Below are 17,162 nucleotides of genomic sequence, written 5' to 3'. Positions count from 1 at the left end.
TTGGGAATCTTCTTGTGCCCATGCTTTTGAAACTACTTGTCCCCTTGTAAAGAAATCAGATTCAAAGGACAACATAAGCCATACCCTGTTCACAATGCTTACTTTTGTCGGACCCTAGTTTGGCTTGTTAGAATTTTTTTTTTTAATGAATAAAAAAGGAAAAAAAAAAAAAGTGAAAGACGTAACCATAATAAAATTATACTTTTTTTGGTAAACTAATAAAATTATACTTCATCTCATATAGATGTATATTCTATGAGTGAGATCCATAGGAAGGAAATGTATAGAATATATGGTACAACATTGAATAATTGTATCGAGATAGTCAATTATGATGTAAGTATACAAAATTGTAAACAATCTAGGAACACAAAAGTCTTTAAAATCACGAACTTTTCTTGTATTTCCAATATTTTCTAGTGACAAAAGAATAAAAGAAAAGAAAAAACCTTTATATTTTAGCATAAGCAAAATTATGGTGTAGTGGCAACTGGCAAGGCAACGATATTATTGAAAGCATTAGAAGGGTGTTTGGATTTTATCCAAGCTTTTTTCCAATTTATTCATTTTATTTATATGCAATTGTTTAGAACTTTACATTTTATAAATGGGTCCGGTTAATAGAAAATAAAAATAAATAAAAAAATGTCAAAAAAGTTGTTACTTTTCATTTTTTTCAAAAAAAAAATTTCTAAAGTGGTTTATTAATGTAAGCTGTAGGGATAAAGGCTCAAAATTATATACTGGGCTTTGGGCCTTGGTCAAGGATGTTGGTTGGTCCGAGGGCGAATAAACAGTAGTGAGGGTGTTTAGCTTAGAGTCCCATGAGTATGTGACAAATGGAAAGGTTGGGAGAGGTGATCCAAGGAGGAGTATCTCCTCAGATCAGCGAAGTACAAACCAAATGTATATCCTACCGTTCAATGTGACCTTCCAAGAAATTTCACTAATAGGGACGTGCATTATGAACGTATAAGAGGGATAGAAGCCCGGAAATATCTAAGGAAAGGATGCTGCCACCTTATTAAATGCTTTACAACTAACTTTCTGGCTGCATTAATGTGGAGAAGATCCCTGAACAGTGTTGCCTTGGTTACCCTAATTCACAGAGGGTCTGAGGGGGTGTCTGATGGAACAAGCACTCAAGTAATGGCTTAGATGATTAATAAGTGTAGGACTAAGATCGTTCAAATGAAACTATATAACATAAGAGACCATGGAGAAGAGGGGGAGAAATCAAGAGAGAAATACTATAGCAATCAAGAAACAAATTTGTAATTAAACTTAAGAGAAATATATAAGAATTGATCTTTTCGAACTGTGTTGAGGACGATTTTTTTTAGTTGAATCAATCTATCTTTTTGTTATTGTCATTGGAATCCACTCTATTGGTCATCTAACTCGTTTAAGCCCAGTTTTCAACCCACTCTTTACAAATTCATTGTTTTGGGCTTTTTGGGCTTGAGTCCATCTATCATTTGAGTTAAGATCCAAATCTGGTCCTTACATACGCCATATTAATAAGTCTATTTAAAAAACTCTATATATTACTTTCATATTTGTGTGTTCTAAAAAAGTATAATTGTTTCCTAAAAAAAAAAAAATATATATATATATATATATAGGGATATTTATCCCATATCGGTTGTCTGTATTAAAATTTCAGTCCTTATAACCTCAGACAACTATTACAAAAGTTAAGCCCCTTTTTGTAGTAGTATTCTAGTTATATAATATATTATATAAGCTTGTTTCCTAATATATAGTACAACCCTTAATACAACCCTTTATAAATATATAGTTATAATTTTATTTTATTTATAATTTTAAGAATGATAAAACAATTTTAAGGGCCAATTTGGTGAGTAAGTTTAAACTCATATTTTCATATTTTAAATAACATTATACACATTTTCATATATTATTTTACCTATACATATTTCAAAAAATTTCAAAAAACGATTCTCAAACTACATTAACAGTACCCCCTAAATATCTTCACCCAAGAGTCAATGTACGCAATAACTTTAGGGGTTGAAAGTTGAAACATCTCCTTCCAAGAAATAGTCAATGGGTTGTATACACTGCGATTTTGAAATGTGAAATGTAAAGTGTCAAGTTTCCATCAGTAGTCTGAAGGCTACAAACCAACGCCATGGATTAGGATCCGTAGGTCACTGTGCCATGTCAACTCATCGTTCAGTGCACTGAGGTCGGTGGGTCACGTGTAATTACCGTATCCTATGTTCAGATCATGTGTACTGTTCGTGTGTTCTGAGTCCTCCTGAGTCTCTGATGTTCTAAAATCACATGTGATGTTCTTTTATCAAACAGTACATTAAAACACCATGTGCAAAATTGATAAGCTCTTGGATTTCGAGGTTTGTTTTTGATAAGTGATTATATATTAAAATAGATAAGAGTAATAACAAATTGATAAATAAATAATGCCTTAATGAAATATACAGTTAAATAAATAATTTTTTCAATGAGAAGCTGAAATTATGTCTTGGTGAAGAACTTGTTTAATGAAATACGGACTTTCTTCAATTTAAGTAGAAATATAGTCTATTACCTTATGTGTGAACATGGAAAATCTTAACTCGATGTAACTCATGGATATAAAACAATGTACCATAGATGACAGGGGCTACAAAGGAAGGGGCATGGGTTTACTCTACCAAGACATAAACGGTATCCAAACACACCTTAAATTGACTTATGCGTTTTTATTGAGTTGTGGAGTTGATTTGATCGTGGCAATTCTAAGGCCTACATGAGTTTAAATACATGTTTTTAGTTTTTTAAACAATATTACACGTATTTTCACACATTTTTTTCACTCACATGTATTTCCAAAAATACTAAAAACTGTTGTTTAAAAACACGTACCAAACAGGCTCCTAACTTTTGAAAGCCTATCTGTTTGTTAAGAAAACAAATGAAAACTAAAGAAAATAAAGAAGAGAATCACATGAAAATTATAATGACCATGGTGGGAAATAGTTAAAAAAAAAATGAATAAAAACATTTTTAGTAGAATAGAGATGAGAATAGTAAATTGGATATATGTATTATGCAGAATAGTCAGCTAAAATACAGTTTACCTTTCTCAAAAATAAAAAAACAGTTAACTAAAATACAAAAAATAAGTTATTATTAGCTTGGCCAATGTGAATGCTTTCATTTTATTTGGTGTAAATTCGCCCACATCAATCACTTCCCTTTATAATCTTACGTTAAATATCTTTCATGTGTGGCATTTGGCAATCTGGTACATATTCATTTTGGCAGAACTTGCATAATTATGCGTATGCATATGTCGCTTCAAGAATCAAGACAAGAGCCAAAAAAAAACAAAACAAAAAAAAGCTAGTACTGCACATTTTACACACAGTTTGCCAACTGTTTTATTCAACATATCAAAATGTGTTTGGCTTCCGCTTTTAGTTTTTTAGCTTTTATACCTAACTTTCAAAAATTTTAATTTTTTTACTTATTCATTTTTTCAAAGTATAAGTATATTTATATTTTTAATAAAAAAATTCAGTAAAAAGTTAGATAAATTGTTCTTAAACAGACATTAATAGTCACTTTGATATAAATTCATAAATTTTTTTATATATTACTCATAATCTATTAAATAAGACAATTATAACAAAGTATGTGTTATTCTAACTTTATTCCCCAAAAAAAAAAAAATAGATGAATTAAAGAAGCCAGCATGAAGCCTCAAAAGTCTAATACTGTCTAATCAGTATTTATTTTTTTGGATAAGTGTAATCCTGTCAAATCAATTTCCTTTTGCTTCTACACAAAATCTAAAAGGTAAAAAAACTAAGAAATTCACAAATTAAAATTTTTTATGAGCCCTATTTTTTTTTTTTTTTTGGGAACCCCCAAGGGAAAAAACAATTTATTCACTCATGCAAATCTCTGTTACAATTACCTGCTATAAAGCAGGTTTGCAATTGATACTGGGACTGAGTCTACACAGATACAGTCTCACACACATTGTTATCTTTTTCTATTTTATCTGCACCTTGATTACCCTCCCTAGTTTCATATTTGACCTCCCAAAATTCAAAGTTCAAGAGCTTGGTTTGTATCTCCTCCACTATATGAACCAATCCTGATAAATTCTCATCTACTCTGTGAATTGCTTTTGGCACATTAATTGAGTCACCTTCAAGTATTAATCTTGTAATGCCCATATCCTCTGCTAAACCTATAGCTCTTCTTACTGCTCTAATCTCTTCTGGATTGCCAAACATGCTCTCTTTTCGACTAATAGCTGCTCCGACTTTACTGGCTTGATCATAAATTATTACACCGATACCAATAGCTTTCAGAGATTCAAATACAGCTCCATCAAAATTTAATTTGACAGCTCCTGGAGGAGGTGGCTGCCACTGAATCTTAATCAGCTCTCTTTTATGTGTGTCTGTGCTAGTTGGTTGATTATGTATTATGTAATCTACTAGTAAGTAATAACAACCTGGCCTTCTGGACCATTATAGTTGATCGCTACATTTCCCTTTCATCATTATTCTTTAAAAATAACATTATACTGCATTGATGCAGCCATGTGTATTTTAATCGGGAACCTAAGGAAACCAGACTTATCAGGTATATCAACTAAGAAACGGTACCTAAGTTTTGCACAAAACTAAATCTACAATTTATCCATCATAAATAACAGTAGATGATTTTTAATTTGTTTGGAGGGCCGCAGAGACATGTTGTGTGAGACATCTTATAACCTAAGCAAGCAGTCATAAACTGAAGAAAACTGAAAACTGAATTGAATTCTGAATCAGTATGTTCAATGCTTGGTAAGTTCGGAAAACAAATAGTTAACAGATAAGTTAACATCAGATTCACGAATAAAAGGCATCCAATAGAACTTCCTTATGCTTTATGTTCCTCTGAAATATGCAAATTTCGGCACCATTTTCAAAATGAAAATCATATAATACTTTACAAATCAATCACACGAGACAGCTTCTGGATCCGGTTTAATGGGAAGTCTCCTTGCTTGATAGTTGCTTGGTAAAGAGCATTCTTTGCATCTGGTCGATTGGTCTCAAGAACAAAATGCGAGAGCTCCCTGTAACAGAGAAATAGAGAGAAAAGGTTGATTAAAAACACATTTAAACACACCACTGTCTCAAAAGAAAATCTGAAACCCTATTAAATAATATACTATACATAATGAACAAGAAAAATGCATTGGACACACTGCAACAACTGAATGTCTATCTCCTAGTCTCCTTAGGCCACACAGACAATCCAGTTGTCCATTTATTTTACACAATCACAAAAATTTCATAGATCATGCTTTCACCATATGAACATAATAAGTATATTCAAATTACTAAGACAATCAAAATCTGTTACTAAAAATTCCAAAAGTGTACAATACCACTCCAATTAAAATTCTATTGCTAGATGTTTTTCAAAATTAATTGAACTAAGTTTCATTATTTATTTTATATAATTTTAATCATATACCATATTTTTGCTTGGGTCAATTGACGTGCTTGCCTCACATAACTAAACGTAAGTGTTATGCATCAAACAATGTGCTTTTATCATGCAAGCTACTAATTAAAACGGCATGCTTTAGATGAAACTCTATTAGAAAAGTTTCAAAAAGTTAAATATTACTTTAATTTAAATCTATCCAAAATTTCCAAGACAATTAAAAGTTCAATAACGATTTATTTTCAACAATTCCAATCATTTACCCAAAATTTTGTTATACACGATGAGCTTTGATTACATACTTTAGTATTTTATAAAAAAGTTATTTTTATTTTGATCATTCATTTTCTTATTCAATTTCAATGATATTGGTGAAAAGAAGAATTGAAAAAGAGTGTAAAATGTATTCACTTTTTTCAGGGTTGTCTCAATTATTGGGAGCACCTTATGGAGATTGAGCTTCGTAAAGAAAGAGTCGGGAAAAGAAGCAGTTGCACAAGGATATTTTTCAATTTACATTTTATTTTGATTGAATCTGTGTATTGCAGAAACATACTGCTAGATAGAATCTAAAATAGAGCATCAATAAAATTTAGGTACTTACAAATCAATAAACTTCACCGTAACTCCAAATGCCTTAGTCATTGCTTCAATTGTAACACTCTTATAGGATTCCAAAAACTGGGAATAAACCACAGTTCTGACCTCCCTCATGTAGTAACGAAAGTGTGGATGCAAATAGCGGTCCAATTTTATTTGCTCCATCAGGCCAGCTGAAAACAAAAATGTTATATAATCATACAAGTTATATATAGAATTATACAAGTTATAAATAAATTAATCGGTATATGTAGCACTAGCTCTTATAGTTATACCATACGGCATAAGCAAACACTAAGGAGAACAGAGTGTTGCATGAAATCAGGCCATGCAGAGAAACCAAAAGAACTTATTTCTCTTAACATTTTATTGATATGTATAAGATTATGGGCTATATTAGATCTCAACTTACCAATGCCACGAAAAATGATTTATATTGACACTCGTACAAGGAGTTCAAAAACTCTGAAAGATATGGGATTTTTTCAATAATTGTCAATATCTCTGGAGCATCAACAGCCTAAACAAATTTCAACCAGAATTAGTTAGAAAAATAAATAGCAGAGAACTTGCTAAAAAAAATATTAAAAAAAAGAAAATATAAGATTACATAAGTTGAATAAATAAATTTAAACCATGCAGTAGGGAAACCCTAATACCTTCTGCTTCAGGGAAACTCTATCCAAGGTTATAATGCTTGTAAGGACAGTGTAAAATATGAAGGTGTCATAAGGGAAAAGTTCATAAGTTGTGAAGGTTGATATAGAATCCAAAAACAGACTGGCTGCCTTCTTGAAGTTTCGAGTGCACATGCAGTACAAGCCTTCATACACCTTCAAACGATTCTTCCTTTCCCAATCTCCCCCCTCTTCAAACAAGTTGACATCATTGTACAAACTGTTATAATTCAATTACTCATGCGGGCCAAGTTTCAAAAAGACAGAAGCACAGAATGTTGTTGGGAATTTCATGGCATTGCTTACCTCTTTGCTTTATCAATACTTTTGGAAATTAGAAAAATCCAAGCTGTAGTGTGTGGAACACCAAGTCTATCTTTTGCCTAACTGCAACTGTTTTGCTTTCTGTCACCTTGAGTTGTTCCAATGCTTTCTCCTGGGTTCATGGTAGGTCGGGAGGGGGAGTTAGATGTCAAATTCCACTGTAAGCAGACAAAGGTCACAATGCTTTCAAGTGCAATAAGTTAAGAAACTTATGTACCTTGTCACCAATTTGAATAAAATACAAGACTTTTGCCAAATGGGCTTCTCGAACTTCAGTTTCACCCAAGTTTAGCTCAGCATCAGCAATCCTGAATTAAGCACAACCAAATAGAATAGCTTAAAAAAATAATAATAAAAATAAATGGATCAATTGGTGATCATAATACCTTGAATCCTAATAGATACTAATGATTCCATCAAACAATATACCAACTGATTGCTATTATTTGACATAATTTTAAGCAAACACCCTCTTTCATCCACAAGATTTACAGCCAGCTGTTTTTACAGAATAATCTATTATCTAAGACCCATGGTAGATAAGGATTAAGGAATTGAATTCAACCTTATTAACATAGAATTTTTTTTAAAATTGACACACAGCAATCAAAATTTAGATGAGTCGACACAAGTAAAAGCATCAAGCAAGATGAATTAAGGTTCAGACCAAACCTGATTCAACTCAACCTGATTCAACTCAGCCTAATTTAAATACAAACTTTAGACCCTAATACAGTCTTGTTGCAAAAGATTAATGCACTAAAAGCAGGAGACAGTTGTGCACTTGTGCTCTCCCCCGAAAAGAAAATGTAGCAGACAAACAAAATAAAAAACATTGGAAACCCCAAGCTGAGGGGCTAAAATTTGACCTTGTCATGTAAAAATGCAGTGTGTAAACATAGAAGCTCTTTTGCGTGGAATGCCACCCACCTTGTTTAAGGTGGGCCGTGGGCTACATGGAGGGAGAGAACAACCAAACTTTTAATGACAAGGAATCTTTTTTTATATAGATAATGAGATTTGATTGAAAAAACGGAACTATCTCATGTACATGGGAATACACAGAGTAGTCTGTTCAATGACAAGGATTCTACTTCTACTATTCTGGAGCTGAATCACAGCCTCATAAGGAATCTTGTTTTCAATGGTCTGCCTTGACATCAAATGCGTGGAAGGAAGAGATGATGCAACACTTACATCAGCTTGTAAAGTCCTCTTGAAATGTTTTACATCAAGTTTCTCCAAAAAAACTCACTGCAGTTATTACAAAAACAAATTGACTAATTGATTTCCATACATAATTTCCTTCAATGCAGGACAATTCTAACAAATTAATGGAAAAATTGTTGAACTAGTCAAATGTGTGATAGAAGCTAGAAACATCAAAATTTTAGCTGCTTTGATGAGATAATTTCATTAGGAAAAAAATTATGAACCGTGAATTCCATCAGAGATTAAGAGGTGACCAATACTTTAATCTACTCATGTTACTATTCATATGTCCATATAAATGAGAGTGCTGGAAATATATACATTCAAAGGACTAAAGTACTAATTAAACACATCAAAAATTTAGTCACATCTTTCGCTTTTACCTTTCATCTCCCCATATCAGATTAACCTGCAAGATTGGCACAACCAATGCAGCCTCAAGAATAAGAACATAAATTAAAGAACAACAAGAATGAAAATAAAGTAAACGTAAGATATTTCATTTCATCCTTAATCTTGAATACATGGCTCGATAGAGAACGACAAAAGACCCAGACAAAAAAAACCCCAATTCGAGATTACAGAAGAAAAAAAACAAAATAAGCCAACCCTATACCAAAGCCCTATACAACAGAGATCTAAACCTTCTTTTTCTTCTTCTTCTACTCCTCTAAATTCCAAACCTTTTTTCTTCTACTCTTCTAAATCCTAAACCTTTTTTTTTTCTTGTAAATCCCTGAGTCACCTTAACACAACCCCTATAATTGTACTTCTGGACGAGTACTTCCAGAGATTGAGCTTCATCTTCGTTAGGGAAAAAGACAAAAAAGCCCACTCAAAAACCTCAGCCCTATACCAAGAAAAGAAATAAGAATAAAGACTGAACTACCTAAACCTTAAACCTCCTTTCATACCTAATCCCTAAAACCATTACATTCCCATCCACTTCTTCTACTACTCCTCCATCTTCTGCTCATCAAGGGGTAGAAAAATTCTTCTGCCAACCTCTTTGAGAAATCTCTGTTCATCCCTCGATAGTTACTTTTCCTTCACATGAACTTTAAAATTGTACTTTCAAAAGAGGACACTCAATGCATGAGCTTCGGCTTCAGAAAAAAAAGAATAGAGAATGCCTTGGCATTCTCTGCAGGCTTTTTGAAAAAGAGCATCTGTTTGTAGCTATGATGCACAAACAACAAAGTTCTTGGGATTTTGTTTGGGACTGGAGCGAGAGTTTTCTTGGATGATTTGTTGGGTGGAGGTGTGTTGATTCTCTTTACTAGTTGAATTTCCTGTGCGGTGCAACTTATCATTAGTTTTCTCTAATATTTCAATAAATTTTACCAAAAATCTTATAACTTAACTGATTGACACCTTAATTTTCAATAAAAACATTCAAGATTCAAATCCCCACCCCAATGTATAAAAAAGATATTTCAATAAATTTCATTGTAAAAAATTGTAATCTTTAGTTATTTTATATATAGACAAAATAGAAATACACTAAGAGTAGAATAGTGATTTGATCATATTATATATATGTGTTTACAAATTGAAAGTTGCATGATATAGTAGCTAATATATATAGACATGTTTCATGCCTACTAAAAAATACATATATCCTTCAATTATTTTTTTTACATTCTTGATTGTGTGTTACTAAAAATTTTTCCCCTTTTTGTTGGACATGGTTTTAATTGTTGCAAAAACAACTAAATTTGAGTAAAAATGTCATATTTCAAATCAATTATTTCTCACATAAAAAAAAAACCAATTGTTTCTCATATGAATCTTAGAAAAATTATACTTAAAATTTCATTATGCTTAAAATAATTAATATAACAAAATAAATAAATGGTGTAGCACATGATTGATTTCCATTTTGTAAATTTTGTTATAACAAAAAAGAAAAAAAAAAAAAAAAAAAGATAAGGAACAATGTTGTTTTAGTAACGTTGTTTAAGCGTTACGGAAATACGTATTGTGTTGTTTAAATAATGAAAATTGTTTTTCAAGTAACATTGAACAGCAACATAACCAAACAGACCCTGAATATTTTGCGTTGCGGTGTTTTTCCATAGATGTAAGGTTTTGAATTTCAATTAAGCTTGATGCAACTAATTGGGTTTACAATGGGAAAGCTTACTTTGACCTCTAGGATATGAGAGCTACCAGTCAGAATTACAAAAGGATCTCTCATAAAATATTTATGAATTATGAGCCCTATATATATATATTTTTGGAGAACCCCCAAGGGAAAAAAACAATTTTTTCACTGATGCAAATCCCTGCTTCAATCATTTGCTATAAAGCAGGTTTGCAATTGATACTGGGACTGGAAAAATTCTTAGGTACTCCCGGAACACGGAATATTGGTGTTCCCTTTTCTCACATTTTTGGTGGACCCCACAATGAATTTAATGAGTGGACTCCACTAAAAATGTAAGAGGAAGGAGCATCATTCTCCGCACTCCGGATGTACCTAAGAATTTCTCGTAGAACTAAGCCTACACAAATACAGTCTCATTCTCATACACATTTCTATCTTTTGCTAATTTATCTGCAGCTTGATTACCCTCCCTAGCTTCGTATTTGACCTCCCAACATTCAAAGTTCATGAGCTTGGTTTGTTTCTCCTCCACTAGATGAACCAATCCTGTGAATAGCTCTTATCACATTAATGGAGTCACCTTCAAGTATTAATCTTGCAATGCCCATTTCCTCTGCTAAACCTATAGCTCTTCTGCATCGCCAAACATGTTCTCTTTTTGACTAACAGCTGCTACCGACTTTACCGGCTTGATCACAAATGATTACACCGATACCAATAGCTTTAAGAGATTCAAATACAGCTCCATCAAAATTTATTTTGACAGCTCCTGGAGGAGGTGGCTGCCACTGAATCTTAATCAGTTCTCTTCTGAGTGTCTTTGCTAGTTGGTTGATTATGAATTCTGTAATCTACCAATAAGTAATAACAAGACCTTCTGGAGCATTATGGACCGGTAGGATCACTTCATTTCCCATCCATCACTATTCTTTAAAAATAACATTATACTGCATTAATGATTGATGCAGCCATGTGTATTTTAATCAGGAACCTAAGGAAACCTAACTTATCGGGTAATTCAACTAAGAAACCGTACCTAAGTTTTACCAAAACTAAATCTAGAATTTCCACCAATAAACCTAAAATCTACACGCACACTTATCCGTCATAAATAACAGTAGATGATTTTTAATTTGTTTGGAGGGCCACAGAGACATGTTGTGTGACATCTTATAACCTAAGCAAGCAGTCATAAACTCAAGAAAACTGAAAACTGGAATTGAATTCTGAATCAGTATGTTCAATGCTTGTTAAGTTCGGAAAACAATTAGTTACAGATAAGTTAATATCAGATTCACGAATAAAAGGCATCCAACAGAACTTCCTTATGCTCTGTGTTCCTCTGAAATGTGCAAATTTTGGCATCATTTTCAAAATGAAAATCAAATAATACTTCACAGATCAATCACACGAGATAGCTTCTGGATCCGGTTTAATAGGAAGTCTCCTTGCTTGATAGTTGCTTGGTAAAGAGCATTCTTTGCATCTGGACGATTAGTCTCAAGAACGCCTGCAACTTTATCAATCTTGCAATGAAGCTTCCCTGCGGCAATAAAACGCGAGAGCTCCCTGTAATAGAGAAATAGAGAATAGGTGGATTAAAAACACAATTAAACACACCACCGTCTCAAAAGAAAATCTCAAACCCTATTAAAAATATACCATACATAATGAACACGAAAAATGCATTGGACAAGAAAATCTCAAACCCTATCAAAAAATATTTTTTGATTATTCATTTTATTATTCAATTTCACTGATATTAGTGAAATCTATTTTCAATTTACATATAATTTTTATTGAATCTGTGTATGGCACAAACATACTGCTAGATAGAATCTAAAATAGAGCATCAATAAATTTATGTACTTACAAATCAATAAACTCCACTGTAACTCCAAATGCCTTAGCCATTGCTTCAATTGTAACACTTTTATAGGATTCCAAAAACTGGGAATAAACCACAGTTCTGACCTCCCTCATATAGTAACGAAAGTGTGGATGCAAATAGCGGTCCAATTTTATTTGCTCCGTAAGGCCAGCTGAAAATGAAAAATGTAATAGAATATACAAGTTATAAATAAATTAATTGGTATTGGTAGGGCTAGCTCTTATAGCTATACCATATCACATAAGCAAACACCAAGGAGCTCAGAGTGTTGCAAGAAATCAGACCATCCAGAAAAACCAAAAGAACTTATTTCTTTTAACATTTTATTGATATGTATAAGATTATGGGCTATAATAGATCTCAACTTACCAAAAGCAATGAAAAATGATTTATATTGACACTCGTACAAGGAGTTCAAAAACTCTGAAAGATATGGGATTTTTTCAATAATTGTCAATATCTCTGGAGCATCAACAACCTAAACAAATTTCAACCAGAATTACTTAGTAAAATAATATCAGAGAACTTGCTCAAAAAAAGAAAAAAGAAAAATATAAGATTACGTAAGTTGGATAAATTTAAACCATCCAGTGGGGAAAACCTGAATACCTTCTGCTTCAGGGAAACTCTATCCAAGGTTATAATGCTTGTAAGGACAGTGTAGAATATGAAGGTGTCATAAGGGAAAAGTTCATAAGTTGTGAAGGTTGATATAGAATCCAAAAACAGACTGGCTGCCTTCTTGAAGTTTCGAGTGGACATGCAGTACAAGCCTTCATACACCTTCAAACGATTCTTCCTTTCCCAATCTCCTCCCTCTTCAAACAAGCTGGAATGATTGTACAAACAGTTATAATTCAATGACTCATGTGGGCCAACTTTCAAAAGGACAGAAGCACAGAATGTTGTTGGGAGTTTCATGGCATTGCTTACCTCTTTGCTTTATCAATGCTTTTGGAAATTAGATCAAAATCCATGTAGAAAAATCCAAGCTGTAGGGTATGGAACACCAAGTCCATCTTTTGCCCGACTGCAACTGTTTTGCTTTCTGTCACCTTGAGTTGTTCCAATGCTTTCTCCTGGGTTCATGGTAGGTCAGGAGGAGTTAGATGGCAAATTCCACTGTAAGCAGACAATGGTCACAATACTTTCAATAGCAATAAGATATGAAACTTATGTACCTTGTCACCAATTTGAATAAAATACAAGGCTTTTGCCAAATGGGCTTCTCGAACTTCAGTTTCACCCAAGTTTAGCTCAGCATCAGCAATCCTGAATTAAGTACAACCAGATAGAATTGCTCAAGTGAAAAAAATTAACGATCAATTGGTGATCATAATACTTTGAATCCTAATAGATACTCATGGTTCCATTAAACAATATACCAACTGATTTCTATTATTTGACATAATTTTAAGCAAACACCCTCTTTCATCTACAAGATTTACAGCAAGCTGTTTTTACAGAACAATCTATTATCTAGGACACGTGGTAGATAAGGATTAAGGAATTCAACCTTATTAACATAGATTTTTTTTTAATTGACACACAGCAATCAGAATTTAGATGAGTTGACACAAGTAAAAACATCCAGCAAGATGATTTAAGGTTCAGACCAAACCTGATTCAACTCAACCTAATTTAAACACAAACTTTAGACCATAATACAGTCTTGTTGCAAAAGATTAATGCACTAAAATCAGGAGACAGTTGTGCATTTGTACTCTCCTTCGAAAAGAAAATGTAGCAGACAAACTAACAAAAAAGAAAAAACATTGGAAACACTAAGCTGCGGGGCTAAAATTTTAACTTGTCACGTAATAATGCATTGCGTAAACATAGAAGCTCTTTTGCGTGGAATACCGCCCACCTTGTTTAAGTTGGGCTACATGGAGGGAGAGAACAACCAAACTTTTAATGACAAGGAATCTTTTTTTTATATAAATAATGAGATTTAATTAAAAAAAGGAACTATCTCATGTACATGAGAATACACAGAGTAGTCTGCTCAATGACAAGCATTCTACTATTCTGGAGCTGAAATCTAGCCTCCTAAGAGGGTTCTTCAAATGGTCCTGAATCATAGGCACTAGAAGTTCAAAATTTATTTATTTATTTTTTTAATTCAGTAATTCGTTCTCTTCACATCTGATGAAGTGATGATAGGTGTTACAATATTTTCGGAATATTTAATGAAAACAGTTGTGTGCTTAAAGTATCTCGTCTTTCTCAATAAAATCTTATTATCTAAAGGGAAAAAAAACCATTGCACAAGTTTTAGTTCACTACCAATTATTACAGCCCATATCCTTACATATTGTTTGTTCATTATACGATACTTCTTCATTCCATAAATATTCTATCAAAGTCAACTCCATGACATATCTCAATAGCCAATAAGGAAATCATTTTTGAAAAAAAAAAGAGCATTCATCTGCACAAGCATGTGTCATATTCATAAAAAAATTTGAAGACACAAGGGAGCACAATTGTGAGGTCAAAACCATTTGTAGAGGATTAAACAAAGCACACAACTGTGGGGAATGTTTTGAGCAGAATCCATCACTTAAACTACTCAGAAGATGCAGAAAATGAGAGTATTCATGCACACAATCATATGTTCTGCTCATCAAGCTTGTAATCGTAGAAGTCTAAATCAAGCACAATTGTGATGCCAAAATATTGTGAGTGCACTAAATTTGAAGAAGATTATAAAGAAAGCATGATAGTGATATGGTCATTTTGAGCAATAAGAAGAATCCATTGCTGAAACTACTCAAAAAATATATGCATTCCACAACCCAACCCCCCCCTTTTCATGTTAAGGCATAAATCTTGTCACTGTCATGCATCTAAAAACTAGTTCCAGAAAAAATAAATGCATCTTAAAACTAGTTCCAACAAAAATAAATGCACCTCAAAACTAGAAACCCCAACCCAAGCCATACCAATTACAATTAGGTTGAAAAAGCTCAGCCTGAATACAATGCAATTATTAAAAAAATCAACCATAGCTTTTATAATCTAAAAACCCCAATTCTCCAAACCCCCCCCACCCCCAAAAAAAAAAAAAAAAATGAGGCTAAAACCCCAATAATCTTCCTCTTTCATATTAAGGCTTTCAATCTTGTCCCTATCATGCACCTCAGAACTGGAAGGTTACGCTGAAACCCAACCCAACCCAATAACAATTTGCTTGAGAAAGCCCAGCCCAAATACAATGCATTTAGTAAAAAAATTTAACCATGACTTTTCTAGTCTGGAAACCCCAACTTCCATCCCTCCACCTCCAAAAAATGCTCCAAAATTTGTTTAAAGGCTTCTAAATCCCCTTAAACATTTGACACAAGATTTCGCAGCTCCAATTATTTAAGGGTCTTGAAGACTTCAACTTGGCATGAGATTCTAATTTCTATAGCTTCTAAATCCCCTTAACCTTTGCACAAATGTAAACGCATTTGAAATCATCCAACCTTTAGAATATTGCAACTAAGTCATCAAGTAACTATCATAAGTCTAACTACCTGCTAATATCTCCTTTGAATGAACATTCCACTACTTTTTCCTAGGACCTAAACCCCACCAACCGATTGAATTGGAACACAGCTAAGAATCTGAATATCAAACACCAATTCCCTAAGCTTCAACATAAAAACTAAGCCCTCTCCCATTCCACCATACCCCTTATTACCATCTAGCAGTAACATACAGGAATTTAAGAAAAAAAAAAGGTAGCATCAATTTCTCCAATTAAGATAAGGGTAAAACTTAAATTGTACATTAATTTCTCCAATTAAATTCAAACACATTGTTATCTTTTTTGATGACAATTAAATTCAATGCAGCTATGCATTTGAATTTGATTGAGAAACCTAATGAACTGCATCTAAACAACCGTATCTAAATTTTATCCATAAGATAATGGTACTAACTACTAAATGTGAACAAAACTGTGTTCGGTTGCTGAGAAAATTGCGCGAGCACAAGAGAAACTTGAATCTCTTACATACAATTTCAGATCCATGAAAATACATATATTAATAAAACATCAAAACCAACCCTAATGCAACAGTTTTCGTTACGTCAAGGTTGAATTTTTATCACTAAGTGCCACAAAAAATTCAAAATTTTATTTTCCTTTCCCTAGTTCTCTCACCAAAAAAGCAAATTAAATTGAAATTCAAAATAAACAGAATCTAAAATTAAATTAAATCAAACACAAGCTCAATTTTCGTCAAGGACGAATTTTTATCATTAATAGCCCAAAAAAATTCAAAATTTTATTTTCCATTCCCTAATTCTCTCAACAAAAAAGCAAATTACGTCGAAATTCAATAAAACCAAAATCTAAAATTAAATTAAAAAAAAAGAAGCTCACTTTTCGTCAAGCTTCTTAATCTCTTCGTCGATCTTAGCACGCATCGAGTCCAGAAGCCGCTGATCTCTCTCCAACACCGAATCGGTAGCTAGGGTTTCGTACAACGGAGCCATATCTACACACAAAACACAAACAAAAAACAAAGCATTGCGAATTGAGTGAATCGGAGGAATGTATGATTCGGCGATTGTGGAATCGGCGGCGGAGGAGGAGGAGGAGGAGTTTACCGTCGGATTTGACGGCGGAGAAGACCTCGTCTTTGAGGCGGACCTTCTCGATGTCCTGAACGTGAGGGTGCCTGAGGAGGAAGAGCTTGTTGGCGAGCACGAGGTGTGGCTGCTGAGTTCCTTCTTGGCTGTCCATGGTGACTCGGTGGTGGTGGCTCACTCGTCTGAGTTTGATTTATCTGAAACTGTGTGTGTTGTTGTGCTTTGCAGTTTGCTTGAGCTAGGAGATTAGTATTTTTAGTGTTTTTTACTTTTA

The 17,162-nt window shown here is 33.2% G+C and overlaps 2 protein-coding genes and 1 pseudogene across 2 annotated transcripts; all 3 read right to left on the bottom strand.

Annotated features, from left to right (window-relative positions):
- Nucleotides 1-3,989: 3,989 nt before the first annotated feature.
- Nucleotides 3,990-6,201, bottom strand: LOC126704321 (uncharacterized). The gene is made up of 3 exons (XM_050403316.1): nucleotides 6,092-6,201; nucleotides 4,985-5,110; nucleotides 3,990-4,449 (listed from the first exon to the last, which is right to left on the bottom strand). Exons 1-3 carry the CDS (start codon nucleotides 6,199-6,201, stop codon nucleotides 3,990-3,992), a joined length of 696 nt encoding a protein of 231 aa, XP_050259273.1.
- LOC126704320 (26S proteasome non-ATPase regulatory subunit 6-like) lies at nucleotides 6,170-11,382 on the bottom strand (annotated as a pseudogene).
- A 220-nt stretch (nucleotides 11,383-11,602) lies between these two features.
- LOC126701635 (26S proteasome non-ATPase regulatory subunit 6 homolog) lies at nucleotides 11,603-17,162 on the bottom strand. The gene is made up of 8 exons (XM_050399918.1): nucleotides 16,907-17,162; nucleotides 16,680-16,794; nucleotides 13,483-13,573; nucleotides 13,235-13,380; nucleotides 12,911-13,130; nucleotides 12,671-12,779; nucleotides 12,284-12,452; nucleotides 11,603-11,979 (listed from the first exon to the last, which is right to left on the bottom strand). Exons 1-8 carry the CDS (start codon nucleotides 17,040-17,042, stop codon nucleotides 11,805-11,807), a joined length of 1,161 nt encoding a protein of 386 aa, XP_050255875.1. The 5' UTR covers nucleotides 17,043-17,162; the 3' UTR covers nucleotides 11,603-11,804.

This window comes from Quercus robur, chromosome 10, assembly GCF_932294415.1.
Source record: "Quercus robur chromosome 10, dhQueRobu3.1, whole genome shotgun sequence".
Lineage (NCBI taxonomy): Eukaryota > Viridiplantae > Streptophyta > Magnoliopsida > Fagales > Fagaceae > Quercus > Quercus robur.
Note: the sequence above shows the minus strand (reverse complement) of the source record. Positions and strands in the feature narration are given on the sequence as shown.

Excerpts from the sequence above, each read along its gene's own strand:
- LOC126704321 (XM_050403316.1), bottom strand. The coding sequence starts at position 6,201 with ATGAGGGAGGTCAGAACTGTGGTTTATTCCCAGTTTTTGGAATCCTAT. Across the intron at positions 5,111-6,091 it reads ACGGTGAAGTTTATTGATTT|GGAGCTCTCGCATTTTGTTC; the intron begins GTAAGTACCTAA and ends TCTCTGTTACAG. Across the intron at positions 4,450-4,984 it reads CTGTCTCGTGTGATTGATTT|CACAGACACACATAAAAGAG; the intron begins GTAAAGTATTAT and ends TCAACCAACTAG.
- LOC126701635 (XM_050399918.1), bottom strand. The coding sequence starts at position 17,042 with ATGGACAGCCAAGAAGGAACTCAGCAGCCACACCTCGTGCTCGCCAAC. Across the intron at positions 12,453-12,670 it reads ATCATTTTTCATTGCTTTTG|CTGGCCTTACGGAGCAAATA; the intron begins GTAAGTTGAGAT and ends TTTCATTTTCAG. Across the intron at positions 11,980-12,283 it reads ACAGTGGAGTTTATTGATTT|GGAGCTCTCGCGTTTTATTG; the intron begins GTAAGTACATAA and ends TCTCTATTACAG.